At 39.7% G+C, this 13,604-nt stretch overlaps 2 protein-coding genes across 2 annotated transcripts; both read right to left on the reverse strand.

The window, feature by feature from the left end:
- Positions 1 to 323: 323 nt before the first annotated feature.
- Positions 324 to 7,375, reverse strand: LOC145465620 (dihydroorotate dehydrogenase (quinone), mitochondrial-like). Its single transcript, XM_081449400.1, has 8 exons — positions 6,933 to 7,375; positions 5,757 to 5,996; positions 5,109 to 5,308; positions 3,549 to 3,810; positions 2,598 to 2,717; positions 2,153 to 2,306; positions 1,721 to 1,880; positions 324 to 1,611 (listed from the first exon to the last, which is right to left on the reverse strand). The coding sequence occupies exons 1-8, from the start codon at positions 6,933 to 6,935 to the stop codon at positions 1,551 to 1,553; spliced, it is 1,200 nt and encodes a 399-aa protein (XP_081305526.1). The 5' UTR covers positions 6,936 to 7,375; the 3' UTR covers positions 324 to 1,550.
- Positions 7,376 to 7,674: 299 nt separating this feature from the next.
- LOC145465614 (ATPase WRNIP1-like) lies at positions 7,675 to 13,584 on the reverse strand. The gene is made up of 6 exons (XM_081449393.1): positions 12,826 to 13,584; positions 11,991 to 12,185; positions 11,173 to 11,411; positions 10,331 to 10,797; positions 9,334 to 9,413; positions 7,675 to 8,692 (listed from the first exon to the last, which is right to left on the reverse strand). Exons 1-6 carry the CDS (start codon positions 13,489 to 13,491, stop codon positions 8,396 to 8,398), a joined length of 1,944 nt encoding a protein of 647 aa, XP_081305519.1. The 5' UTR covers positions 13,492 to 13,584; the 3' UTR covers positions 7,675 to 8,395.
- Positions 13,585 to 13,604: the final 20 nt, after the last annotated feature.

Below are 13,604 nucleotides of genomic sequence, written 5' to 3' on the forward strand. Positions count from 1 at the left end.
TAGATTTGAGGAAACTGTAGGAATAACTCTAAACCAAATAAGGCTAGGGAGTGTATTTGTTGCCCACGAATACAGGATTTACCTAAGGGAACTAGGAGGTAACTTCTCCTACACAACAGGATTTAGCTAAGAGAAGTGTGTGGGAATGAATCACCAACACATACCAAAATAAGGTGTGTAAGGAAACCAAACTAATGTAGGAAAATAACCCAAATAGTAAGAAGAGAAATAACACAACACTAATAAAAAAAGTTTGAGAATTAGAACTGAAAATGAGCTAAAGTGACCTTGTCACACAAGGTCAACTCCGGCCTTTACTGCCATCCAAAGGCCAGGTCACTGAGCAGACAACTGTAAAATGGTCTATTAGGGTAATCTGCTATTTAGCCCCACTGGCCATGGGCATGACTGGGGCTTCAAAATTTAAATAAATAAAGAAACAACAAAAGGAATTCCCGTAGCTGAAGTCAAATGGCAACAACATGCACATCTGCTATTGGCATAAGATGCCATAAACTCATGGCCCACGGGACTCTCATAGACCTCATATAAAAGGACAGGGACTGCTAGTCAGAAATCTTGAAAAGAAAATTTAAGAGGTACCAAAATCCTGTTGTGGGCATAGCTTGATTTTTTTTCATCCCTAAGAGGTGCCAATTCTAAAGCAACATGTTATCTCCGGTCATATTTTTTTTGACTCAATACCATAAAAGGTACTGCAAAAGCCCCCACTGTGGACCTTTTGAGGCTGAACACTCCAAGAGGTATCAAAACCGCTTTTTTAACCCCTAAAAGGTTCAAGTACGCACTCCCATCATTTTAATGTGGGAGTCCACCAGCCTCGTGGTTTAATTCTACTAGACTCTTCAGGTCGGCCACTGGTAGAGTAAATGTGTTGTGTGTTTGGGTAAGACACTCTCAGTGGCCCCTTCACCCAAGTGTATTATAATCTTTATTAGTACTGGCAAATTAAATGCTGGGGGGTAACCAGGTGATTTCCTAGCATCCAATTCAGGAGAGAAGAAATACTCTTAGTCACTAAAGTCATTGTGCAGATGAGCAAATGTCATGATCACTTGTCATAACCACTCCGAGATTAAAATGAACCTGAGTTGCAAACCCCAAAATGGATTCTTTAACCTACAAATTTCTTGGGAAAAAATTTCCGACAATAATCCCAATAGAAACAACAAGGGTCACTTAAACTAGAAGGAAACAACGACAACAACTAGTTATTTGGTGGGTTTTGCTCTTTTTGTTTTCATCAATATCATTAACTACATTTAACATATTTAAATATTGTCTACTAATAATTAGTAAGTATTAGTATTAATTATTACGTGCAAAAGCCAAACTTTTACTGCCCAATGATTCCATATCTGATGAGGTATTGAATTGTTTGTTACATCTGCTAAAACACAGTTCACTTTAGTCTCTTTTCTTTGACAGTATCAAAAAGAAAAGATAGGACTGCTTTGTGCCAACTGGATGGTGAGACCACTTCCTGAGGAGTTTGTTGGCTGCTCATCAATAAATAATCTGCCAAGTGGTCATCTTTGTTTAACATGATTAATTCCAACAGCCTCTTCAACTGATTTGAAACCATCATTTCTATGAAAAACAACAACAATGGCATAAATTGTGTGAAAATTAGCAGACAAAAAGTGTTACACATATTTTTGTACATGTCTATTTGGGCTTATAATTATGACTTGCTCACCTGACAAGGTCAGCAAGTTCCCGTTTAATTTTCTTCACAATGGGTGGCCCTTCATAAGCCAGGGCTGTGTAAAGCTGCACTAAAGAGGCCCCAGCCTTAATTTTGTCGTAAGCATCTTGACCTGTAGATATTCCCCCCACGCCGATAATAGGTAGCTTTCCTGCAAAACAAATCAAAAACAAAAACAAACAAATCAACATCACAGTAGTAAATGAACTCCGGGCAGTGATTTGAATATTTATCACATAAAAAACAAAGTCGTACCTGGTCACTACTAATTTTGCATGTTGTTGAGCCAATCACAATGCATAAGCGGATTGCATGAGGCAAGTTCCTTAGCTGTCATATCCAGTCTCTCACTGGATAAACACAAAATACAGAGACTAGGTATGACTTTGACAGGTCACAAGAATCACTTACTCCCTTACTTACCTCCTGTAAGTTTATACATGTCACTCACTGTACGAGTGGACATTTCAGTCAATGGTTTTCCACTCAGACCACCGGTTTCTTTCTTGTGTTCACTTCTCAAGGTCTCTGGTCTGGCAACAGTTGTGTTTGTTACTATGATACCATCTACACCACCCTGAAAACAACACAAATATGTAACAAATTATTAATTGGATGAGGTTGAGCAAAATATAGAGATCTGACAATGACAAGCAGGTCAGTAATTTGCCAAAGCCAAAGACTGAGGAATATAATAAATTAATCTATGAGGCACAGACAAGTCGCAATATTTTGCAATATTTTTCCCATGTACTTTAAGGATGTGGAACAAACTACCACAAGACATGAAGGCTCAACAGCACATTAGCAGCACAACAATTACACCAGTAAATAGCTTTGTCTCATGTTTTCTCTAAGAAAAACAAACCTTTTCCCGTGTTACCACAGCTGCAATGTCTTCTTTGTCATCATCAGTGAGATCTGGAGCAATCTTCACTAATAAAGGATTCTGTGCTTTTTTAGGCAAAGAATTACGAACCTCTAATACCTGAAGAAAATTTGACAGCATTAGAAAAAAAATGTCCAGGCAGATGTTATTTTTAATTACCAGATAATTTGAAAGGTTGCCATTACAGTTATGTCACATTCTAAGCCTGATGGATTGGCAATGCTGATTCATCATCAGTCTAGAGTGTTGCATCAAGCAACTACGATAACTGCTCCTCCTAGAAGGGATGCCCCAGTCCAGTGGGGATCAACAATAGTTCCAACAGTTTCCAAAGATGCCAATCAGTTTGAAGTACTAAGTGATAATAATTTGTACAGCCGGCTCATGAGAGGCATTGTGATCTAACAAAGTGGCAGACAAAAAACACAACTTTGGATAATGAGAAGGCCAAATGAACTGTACATAACTGTAATAGTAAAATGCACCAGGCTGTCACAGTAGCGACAGCACTTGTCCCACCAATGTGGCAACGTGTATATGTGGGTTGAATTTGTTACACACATTATAGTCCATTCTTTAACCATTTTCCCAAGGTTTTTCAATTTTCTTCCTTCTACAAAACCAAACCTTAAATTCCAAATATTTGATGATCTGGTGTCTGTGATTAGTGCATGTTAGAAGCTTGTAAGGGGCTAGAAAGATTGACAGGGTTACTTCAGGTCTTCATCTCTACTTGACTTCAAGGCCATATCCATCCATCTTTAGCTATTGCTATAAATTTGCAGATTGTTAACATTTTATGAATATTTGATAACAAAGATTGTTGTTGTTGTTGTTGTTGTAGAATACCCTCAATGTACTGTATTAACTCATCAATTCAACAAAATCTTTTATGTACATTAGAATGTAATAATATTTATTTTCCTGTACCTTATCTATAAGTTTTTCTAATTCTTGTCTGCCTTGTAGTGATCTAAGGCCTGGCGTGTTTGGTGATGAAACGTTGATAACCAAGTAATCACCCAGACCACTGAAGCACTTCACTCCTTTAACATAATCCTCCACAGCATTATCAGAAGTTTTATTTTTACCCAGATTTATTCCCAGGATTCCAGGAGGGTGACCTCTTTCTTGTATCTGCTGTTTTAGACGTGACTGGACAGCCTCGTGTCCATGGCTGTTGAAACCATATCTAGTAAGAAAATGCAAGGGCAGTTGAATGAGAGGCTTATGTAGATAAAGGAAGACACAAGGATGATCATGTGTACTAAAGGCATCTGCGGTCGAGTATTGACTGATATCCGTGATCGATACTCAATTGACTCTCCATCAACACCTTGGTTGACACTCGATTGAATCTTCATTGATATCTTGGTCAACAGTCCACTAGGTTGACAGTCAACTATTTTTTAATTTTTTCAATTCATATGAGTCAGTCGACACTCGACCAACTGTCGACCGACTGTCGATCAAGTTTTAATAGAGTGTCAACAGAGTATTGATTGGGATGTCAATCGAGATGTCAATCGAGGGTATAGACTGAGAGTATCGATCTGAGAAATACATAATAGTGCTAGCACATAATAGCACATAAGGTCTGAGAAATGAGGACAAGCCTTCACATACCCTCCCCTTTTAAACTTTCTAACAAAAGAAGAAATGTTGTAGTATTATCATACTATCACTATATATCTAATATCACTGTTATACTATATGGCCTGACTGGCAAAATCCTACAGAAAAAAAGGCAGGCTGATCTTTGGATAGGTTGGCAGGTGTTAGTAAAAAGTGCCTGAGCTCCGCAACCATGGTTAATTCAATTAGTGCATGCAATTCAGAGCATTCAAAGACATTTTTTACAACAATAATTATTATCAAAGAAGGGAAATGAAGTCATCAATATCCTCACTAGTGAAGATATGGAAAATACGCCACTCAGGTATAGATGAAGTATTACAAGTGGTGTATTTTCCAGTAAAACACTTGTGTCTGTATAATAGATTCCTGGGGGGGGGGGGGGGGGCAAACTCCCATACAAAAAGGACGGGGTGCTCGGCTGAAATTTTGAAATGAACCCCTCAATGGGAAGTACCAAGATCCTGTTTTTGGGGACGTGGCTTGAATTTTTCCCTCCCCTTTGAGGTACCAATTCTTACACATAACATTATCTCCTGCAGCCACATATTTTTGGCTCAATACCCCAAAAGGTATCACAAAAGCTCCTGCTGTGAACCTTTCAAAGATGAACACCCTATGAGGTACCAAAACCATGTTTTTAACCCCCAAAAGGTATGACAAGCAGCCCCGTCCTTTTTAAATGGGAATCCCCCCAGGAATAAATTAGGCTCTTAGTTACCACTGTGCAAGGCCTGTATGCAAGGTCTGCAGGTGAAATATTATTTTAGATTACCACATTTTTCATTAAGCTTAATTAATTTATTCATGTTTATTGCTTATATCAAAGTGCAAGAATATTATGGCATTTCCCACCTATTAATAACAGCTTTATCCTCCTTCAGCCTGAACACTCTTGGTTTAGCATTACCCTGCTGCGGCAATGGTGTTACACTTCCAATTTCTACAAAACCAAATCCTGTTTTTAACATTCCATCTACAGCTTCGCCATGCTTGTCAAAACCTGCTGCCAAGCCAATGGGATTTGGAAATGGGAGGCCAAACACTGTGGTTTCCTGGATAGAAATTGAAAAACAAAGTTTACTTCATCTGTTAAAGGACTAAAAAATGACTAAACAACAGTTCGGTCTGAGCAAGACGTAGGTATTTGCGAAAAAGGTTCATAAATGTTACATTTGTTTAATGTTAAACTTCTAGCCTCTTCCAGGTGCTCAGTTATTTGGGGTGCAGCAAGCGCTGTTTTCTGCGCTGTGCCCCAACTAACTGAATGCCTGGAGGAGACTGTTAAACTCCTCTTATCAAAACCAAAGATCATGATACTAAGATAAGTCTTAGAACCAGCAAATGCACTCAAAAGGGTGTGGACATGCCCCTTCTGGATCCAAAAGCGGGGTAGGAAGAAAAGACTGAAATAGGCCCTGGGAACAACTAAGATAGTATATCTCCAAGGGAGAGCTTACTGAGAACCAGTCTAGACTTCCGTTGTATCAAGTTTTCATTTACCAGTATTTCAGGATCACCAGTTTGGTCCATAGGAACTAGACCTTTAGAAGCCAGCCACACGGCAAATGTGTGAGAACGTTCAGGTTCCAGCACTCTCATAACAACAGGCATGAGAATGGATCTGTAAAATCTCTCATCTCCTTTGGCTGAGAAATGTAATGTACCTAGAACTGTGGTACATCCCACCAGTGCTATGCCATGTTTAACGAGACTTCTTATTATACCCTGTCGAAATGTGGACTGCAGTAGAAAAGGACACAAGTAGTATTAAATATGATGCAATATCTTACATGTCTATTGGTATACTTTCATCTTTAATTCAAGGAAAAAATGGTATTCTTATATATGCCATATTCATGTCTACATCTGTTCATACTGTAGACATGAATTAAATGTATAATCTAATTGGATCATGTGTACTAAAGGCATTGTTGAGTATCAATTGATAGCAGCTAGCCTCAATCAACCAGCCGTCAACATCTTCACCAACACTCAATCAACATCCCAATCGATACTTGGTCGACATTCAATCAACCTTTCATTAACATCTCGACTGACACTTGATCGACACTCAATCAACCGTGGGTCAATAGTTGGGTGAGTGTAGACCGACTCATATGCATCGTTCAGAAATTAGTTGATTATCGATCAACTGCTGACCAAGAAGTCGATCAAGAGTTGATTGATTGTTGAGCAAGTGTCAACTGAGGTGTCCATGGAGTTTTGATCAAGTATCAATTGAGTGCCCATAAAGGGTATCAAATTATCCAGGTGTTGATCAGCACTCGACCAGGGATGCCTTTAGTACACATGGTTCAATTTTAGGTATAAGTATCAAACGTTTCAAAATTTTGAGGCATATTGGTAGTGGTAGTATCACACTAGTCCACACGCACCTCCTCCCCCACCCCCTCCTCCCTGCTGAGGGAGTAGTTTGTCGCCAAGTCACGAAACATTTCACGACTCAAACTTCGTTTTCAAGATTTCTCAGAATACACGCTTCACGGAGTATATTTAAATTACCATTCACAGAAAGGTTTTTACAGTTTGCAGGCCAAAAAAATGGTGAATCAAGGAGTCACGAAAACAAACCTTGTCCTTTAATTTCCCTCGAAGAGTCATCACGTGCGAAAAGCGAACTCCCGGACTACTGACAAACAAATCGGCGAAACTCACCATTTTGATAAATCTTTTAAGAGAGCAGGAAAATTCTACTCAGAGACGGTGAATATGAAGATAGTGCAATTGAAGCTGGTGGAAAATCAAACCCTCAAGTGCTCAAACGTGCAGAACTGTCCGCCATTTGAAACGAATGCTAGTTCCCAAGCTCTTGACGAGCATCTCGACGTCTTCCCGCCAAGCGTGAAACTCGCGCGAGACGCCATTAGCGGGGAGGATGTCTTTCGCGCAGAATGTGGGTCAACAAGATCAGTGAAAGAAATGAATGAAAATTATTTGTTTCCGCTACAGTGTAGCCTAGAATGTTACAGAAGCGGTGTTCTTGACTGGTCATTTTTTCATATGGCAATGAATGGCAGATTTTGCCCATCACTTCTTTGTAAACACTAGCCAGCGAACAACCTCCGGTGACCCTCGATTGCTTCGCTCTCCGAATTCTTCTGTTTACATACATACATATTTCGCGCTCGCCGAATGTGTTTTTTTCCGTCCTAACCGGGAGCCTGTTCGCAGGCTTTGTAAACACAGGAATGAAGCCCAGACCGGTGTAAAACTAATGACGCAATACTACGTTTCTGTGCATGTATATTAGAGGGCGGAGATCAGAGGGGAAGGGAACTCAGAAACAAGGGAGTGTAGACTGCTGGGCTTAAAAGGCAAACAGTGAAGAAAATTGGTCAATGGATGATTTTTCCAACAGTTCCGTGTGGACACAACCCAAAATTCAACAGAGTGCATCTCAGTGTGTGCTGTTCGTCTAGGGAACTTTATTATATTGTCAACAGAACCATCAGCAAAGGGAGAAAGGTAGCACAAAAACTGTGATAATACAACATTGAATCAAATGCAAAATGAACAAATCTGAACAAAGAAAGGAACAACCAAAAAAGTTTACACATTTAGTACACAACATTTATCTTATAGGGAGTATCTATTATAACATATTATGTAAAATATCACATTGACAGTATATAGACTATGACTGCATTCCTATTTGGGGTGATCTGGATAAGGATCAGTGATGCAAGATCTGTCTGGATCATGGTGCATCAAAGAAACCGATGAATCCATGACCAGAGTGGATTCATCGGTTCCTTTGATGCACCATGATCCAGACAGATCTTGGATCACTGATCCTGATCCAGATCATACCAAAGGAACGCACCCTATGATAACAAAACATTATTACAAAATTAACAAGCAATTCATTTCAGACTTTTATATCTTAAAATTACTTGATAAAATACTATTTAATTTTTTTAACTTCTCTATTGTTATGTTCTTATCAATTAATTGAAAAGACTATTAAACACAAGTTTACTCTCTTATTGATTGTTGCTCTATAAATGGACCTTTTCTTTAGCATGTTTATACTTGTCCTACAAAGATCTAAAGACTGTGAATTTAAGAATAATTAATGACAACGCTTTTGTTTGATATGACAAGAGCATAGCAAGTTTCTACAAATCTTTTTTACTGGACTCGTTCCTGCTCCAAGAAAAAAAGTCAACGCCCTGTACTTCTGGAGGCAGATACGTCTGATCAACAGGTTCGTCAAATGCAGGATTGTACTTGTACCCCGCACCATATCCTAAACTTTTCATCAGCTTAGTTGGAGCATTCCTGATATGTAAGGGCACTGCTGGCTGAGGACCCTCCCAGCCGCGCACATACTTCTTAGCCTCACTGTATGCATTATATATCTCAATGGACTTTGGAGCTCTGGCAAGGTAGACTACAGCTTGGGCGAGGATCACCTGTTTAAAGGCAGAGATTATGTTTAGTTTTATTTTCTGTTATTTGTCATTTTATTATCTATAATAGACATAATATTTGGCATTGGATTTTTTATTGTTAAATGTTACTTTATTGCACCTGATTTTACCATGGAACTGTACTTCATCATTTATCAAATACCCATTAACAAAAGCTTACCCCAATCTCACATCCAGTGCGTTTTTAATGGCACCTCAATAAGCAAACAACCAAGCAGCCAAAACAAGATTAGTGGATAAGACCTTAGAATGGAAATGGGCAGGGGTTTCATTAACGTTTTCACTGGCGGGCAAAACTTTTTAACTGAACTTCTTTCTAACAAAAATGTTTCTCTACAAGGGCAAACCAGATGGGTAAAATCATCATCACAGCTGGTCAATTTGCCCAATAGCCGGCCCTTAATTTTTGTTGTCATGGCTATCCCTCTTTTAGGTTGAGGATGACAGTCTTAGTATTGATCAGCAGTGTGTCTGCGGGTGGTTCATGAGTCCAATTTTTGCCTGAAAGGCTCAGCCACATTGCCCGAAAGGTTCCGCCCTTAATATTATGAAAACCCTGAATGGGGCATTTTTTCCTGCTAATAATTATAAAAAATTACCAAACATTGCATGCATGTACTTACATCACACTCTGGCATTCCAATAAAATGGCAAGCTTGGTAAGCTGCGACAGCTTGGTTCAAGGCCTGTGGATCTGCCAAGCCTAAGAGGAGAAAATATTAACAAGAAAGCAATTTGGAATCCCCTGCACAAACCATCTTGCATGTCAGTAATGTACTGCAAAGGCTCCAAATAGTGAATACACAGCATAATATGGTGTGGAGATCCATTTGAATGGGACACCAATATAGACATGCTGTGGGAAAGTGGTTAGTACGTTGACTTCTGGCTAGGAATTAAAAGTCAGAAGGCCTGCTGGTGCTGGTGCTTATGCCTGAGGTCTGTCGCATGAAGCAACCACATGTAGTAATATTACTTTCCCTAGATTGGATGTCAACTAGTATATCACATCCACAATGCAGATTTTTCTGTCAGGTTGCCTTTAGTTAGCAATTTGCCTGTCTCTGTTTACAATCTTGGGCAGAGAAAGATACAGTGAGAGTCAAGTGCCTGGATCATGTGTACTAAAGGCATCCATGAGTTGAGTTGAGTTGAGTGTCAATCAATACCCTCGATCGAGCCTTGATCGACACTCCATTGACATCTTGACTGACATCTTGATTGATACTCAGTTGACACTAGATTGACAATTGATCAACTGTTGGTCAATAGTCAGCAGTGTCGACTGACTCATATGTATCAATTGACACTCAATGGCATGTCTGCAAAAATTAGTCAACTCTCGGCCGACTTTCAACACAGACGTCCACCGAGCGTTTACCAAGTATCGATGGAGATGTCAACTGAGTGTTAATCAAGATGTAGTTGGAGTGTCAATCAAGGGTATCAATCGACACTAGGACCACAAATGCCTTTAGTACACATGATCCAAGTGTTTTGCCCAAGAACACAACAATCAGGCCCAAAACCAGACTTCTCAAGAGTACTATTGCAATATCAATGGCCACAGCACTGCCTACAAACCGTGTGTACCACAACTTAAATCAACCAAGCACATACCAATATCCTCACTGGCAAATCGCACCAGCCTACGAGCTAAATAGAGTGGGTCTTCTCCTCCTACAAGCATTCTGGCAAGCCAGTACAGAGCAGCATTCTCATCACTCCCTCTTATTGACTTGTGTAGTGCAGAAATAATGTTGTAATGTTCTTCGCCATTTCTATCGTAAAGCAAGTGTGTTTTTTGAAGGCCTTCTTTAATATGCGACACATTGACGCAAACAATCTGTTTCTCGTCACATCCTTGAGTATCAGCAGAGCTGAAGTCTAGTAGGTTACATTCTCCATTTTGTTGCAATGAAGATGGGCCATTAAGTTCATTGTCGTGTCCCTTTGTTTTCTGTTTCACTGCAGCTACTTGTGATTGTATTGCAAGCTGAAGACCATTCAGAGCAATCCTGGCATCACCGTCACACAGGTTTGCTAAAGTTGTAATAGCTTTCTCTTCAATGACAACAAGATGATCACTGATAAAAAAAAAAAAAAAAAAAAAAACACAGAGACATGGGTTACTGACAGAGCGTGAGGTCAAGATGGCTGGATATTGGCCTAGTTGTTTTTTGTGTGTGTATGGAACGAGAAGGAGTTGAGGTCCATAAACAAGCAAAAAAAGAACAAGGTCAATATTCAGCCATCTTCACCAAATAAGCTAATGGTCAATACAGGATATACAGTATTATATAGCAAAAAAGCACTATTTCTTGCGGGACACAGCAGGTCATCTAACCCACTCAGGTAGCCAATCACAGTGCAGGATTTGGTTTATCTTGCCCGCTTGCAGAGCTAGCCATATAATAAGTTAGAATATTGCTTATGTCAAGAGAATAGTGGTCTTTTTATACCTGTCCTTAGGTGCAAGATTTCTCTGCTTCTTATCTAGGGAATCCCCTTTACCAACTAACACTCCCATACTGTGCATGGCATTTCGCAGGATTTGCTCAACATGATCCACTGTAAGTTTCTCAAGCACTATGACTCTACAGCGGCTCAACAGAGCATTGTTAAGCTGGAAAGACGGGTTCTCTGTAGTTGCTCCTATCAATGTAATTGTTCCATTTTCAACATGTGGAAGAAAGGTGTCCTATAAAAACCAGAGCAACAATGAGGTAATTTGTAGATTACTTATTAACGGGTAGAATGGGTAGTTAATGATGCTGTTTCGCTGTTATGAAGAAAGAAATCTGACCAATAAAGGGTGTACATTGGTTACCATGTTGCAATGTTCCAGACTGATAGTTTGTGGGAGAAAAAAAAATGGGCAAAAATCCTTACCCAAACTCTGTATCTCAGTCTTTGTGCCAATCCTATCCTTTATGCAGCGCCCAAATATGAACTGAATGCCTGGAGTAGGCTACCATAACGGCTGCCTGTCAGCTATCAGTTGATTGACAGTTGATTTACAGTACAGGGCAGGCTTACCTCCCAGGTGAAGGGGGGACTCATATAAAAAGGTGCTTGTCTGAAAATTTGTACAAAACCTCTAAACGAGACCCATCTAGGCATGGCTGGAGCTTTATTTGACCCAAAAAACTATGCCATCCTGCACTTGTCGTTTGAATTTTTTCTCACTTGATTGATCAAGATGGTATGTCTACTGTCTTTTTGTGACTGTCATGAATAAATGTTGCACTAACACAATCTACATAGTAGCAATATTTACCTGTTGAAGTTTATTGAATCTGTGTATCTCATCCACAAACAAAATTGTTTTGCGTTTAAACATTTGTAGTTCATTTCTCGCCACTTTCACTACCTCCTTGATATCACTTATGCCACTTGTGGTCGCTGACAGCAGTACAAATCGAGCTTTGTTACTGGCTTTGGCAGAGTTGGCTATAATGTGAGCCAGAGTGGTCTGAAATCATAGATAGCAACAGTTCGACATGCAATATTAAAATGATGTTACCACATAAAGGAAACAAAATATTTGTCAAAATAGTATACCTCATATCAGGCTAAACTCATTCAAAAACCATACCCTTTGGTGCTGTAGCCATTGAAATAACTCATAAAAAAGATACCCTGAGTTGCAAGGTTTTTGAAGAAGATATTCAATGGAACTATCTTCATTAAAGAATAAGGAAGTCAGTTTTTCATAACACCACAATTAACCAGTCTGTTTGCATTGACCTTATCCTTAAGAAATAAAGTTCAAATAACTTATAATAAAGGACAGACCATTATGTTTTTGAGGAGGGTGGGTGGGCAGTTTCTGAAAAAAAATTCTGCCACAGCAAAAGTGACTGCGAAAAACTCGTGTAAGGAGAGCCATGGGAAAAAAAATGTAACAAGTGCTTTCTACTATTTAGGTCCTGTGTTTGACTTTAAAAATTTTATAGTGCAAGCTATTGCCCACCTAAAAGAATCATGCACAACCCAGGCGAGAAAAAGGTGAGAAAAAATTTCATGCTCCAGAAATTTTCCCCTTCTCTCGGGCGCTCCTCCCCCCACCCCTGTCCTCCAAAACATAATGGTCTGGCTATGCTTATTTATACCTTGCCACAACCAGGAGGACCCCAGAAGATCATAGAAGGAATTTCATTGGCCTCAAGTAAGGTCCTTAAAAGACTGTTATTTCCTAACACCTGAGACTGACCGACATACTCAGATAAGGTCTTAGGTCGCATTCTTTCAGCCAGAGGAGTAAACTGACTGGTATTTGATTTTTGTGCTTTCCTGTTATCTTTGCTTTTCTTGTCTGGAAAATATGAATTTGAATGTTGACTTAACACTGATTCCTGAGCCCCCGAAGTGAAGAGCGCGTTGTGATCTGTCTTTTTGTTTTCTGGTGATTTGGAGGTGTTTGTCGTTTCTTGTGACTTCAGTTTCTTCAAAGGAGGATTTGTGCTTGATTTTCCCGCCAAATTTGACGAGCTCCTCTTCAAAATATTCAAAGCGCTTGTTGTTTGGGGGCTTCTGGCCAAGTCAGCGTTCCCATTCGATGCTCTTCTTTTGCTTAAGGTACCAGGAGACTTCTCTGGAAAACTAGCAGCTCCTGTTGTTGATTTGTTTCCCGAATCAACCTCGATTTGACCGCCTGCCGATGGAGACAGACTTGCTTGAGTTGCATTCAAACACTTGTTCACATGTTCGTTCACAAAAGCGGCCGAGAACGAGCGTCCACAAATTGGACAATCGACGCGATTTGTAGCTTGTGACATAGTCAATCAATCAAGTGAAATAAGATTGTCTTTCTCAAAGGTCCCAGCCATCTTTGTCTGCCCTATGGTCTGCCTATGGGGGAGGTGGTCGGCAAAGAGCACTCGCTTTGAGG

Source organism: Orbicella franksi, chromosome 13 (genome assembly GCF_964199315.1).
Source record: "Orbicella franksi chromosome 13, jaOrbFran1.1, whole genome shotgun sequence".
Lineage (NCBI taxonomy): Eukaryota > Metazoa > Cnidaria > Anthozoa > Scleractinia > Merulinidae > Orbicella > Orbicella franksi.

Bases quoted from the DNA above. Each gene is read 5' to 3' on its own strand.
- LOC145465614 (XM_081449393.1), bottom strand. From the start codon at position 13,491: ATGTCACAAGCTACAAATCGCGTCGATTGTCCAATTTGTGGACGCTCG. The intron at 12,186-12,825 runs GTATAAATAAGC...CTATGATTTCAG, and splicing joins GTCCTCCTGGTTGTGGCAAG to ACCACTCTGGCTCACATTAT. The intron at 10,798-11,172 runs GTATAAAAAGAC...TTTTTTTATCAG, and splicing joins AATCTTGCACCTAAGGACAG to TGATCATCTTGTTGTCATTG.
- LOC145465620 (XM_081449400.1), bottom strand. The intron at 5,309-5,756 runs GTAAATGAAAAC...ATTTCTATCCAG, and splicing joins CTGGTGATCCTGAAATACTG to GAAACCACAGTGTTTGGCCT. The intron at 3,811-5,108 runs GTGGGAAATGCC...TTTTCTTACTAG, and splicing joins GATAAAGCTGTTATTAATAG to ATATGGTTTCAACAGCCATG.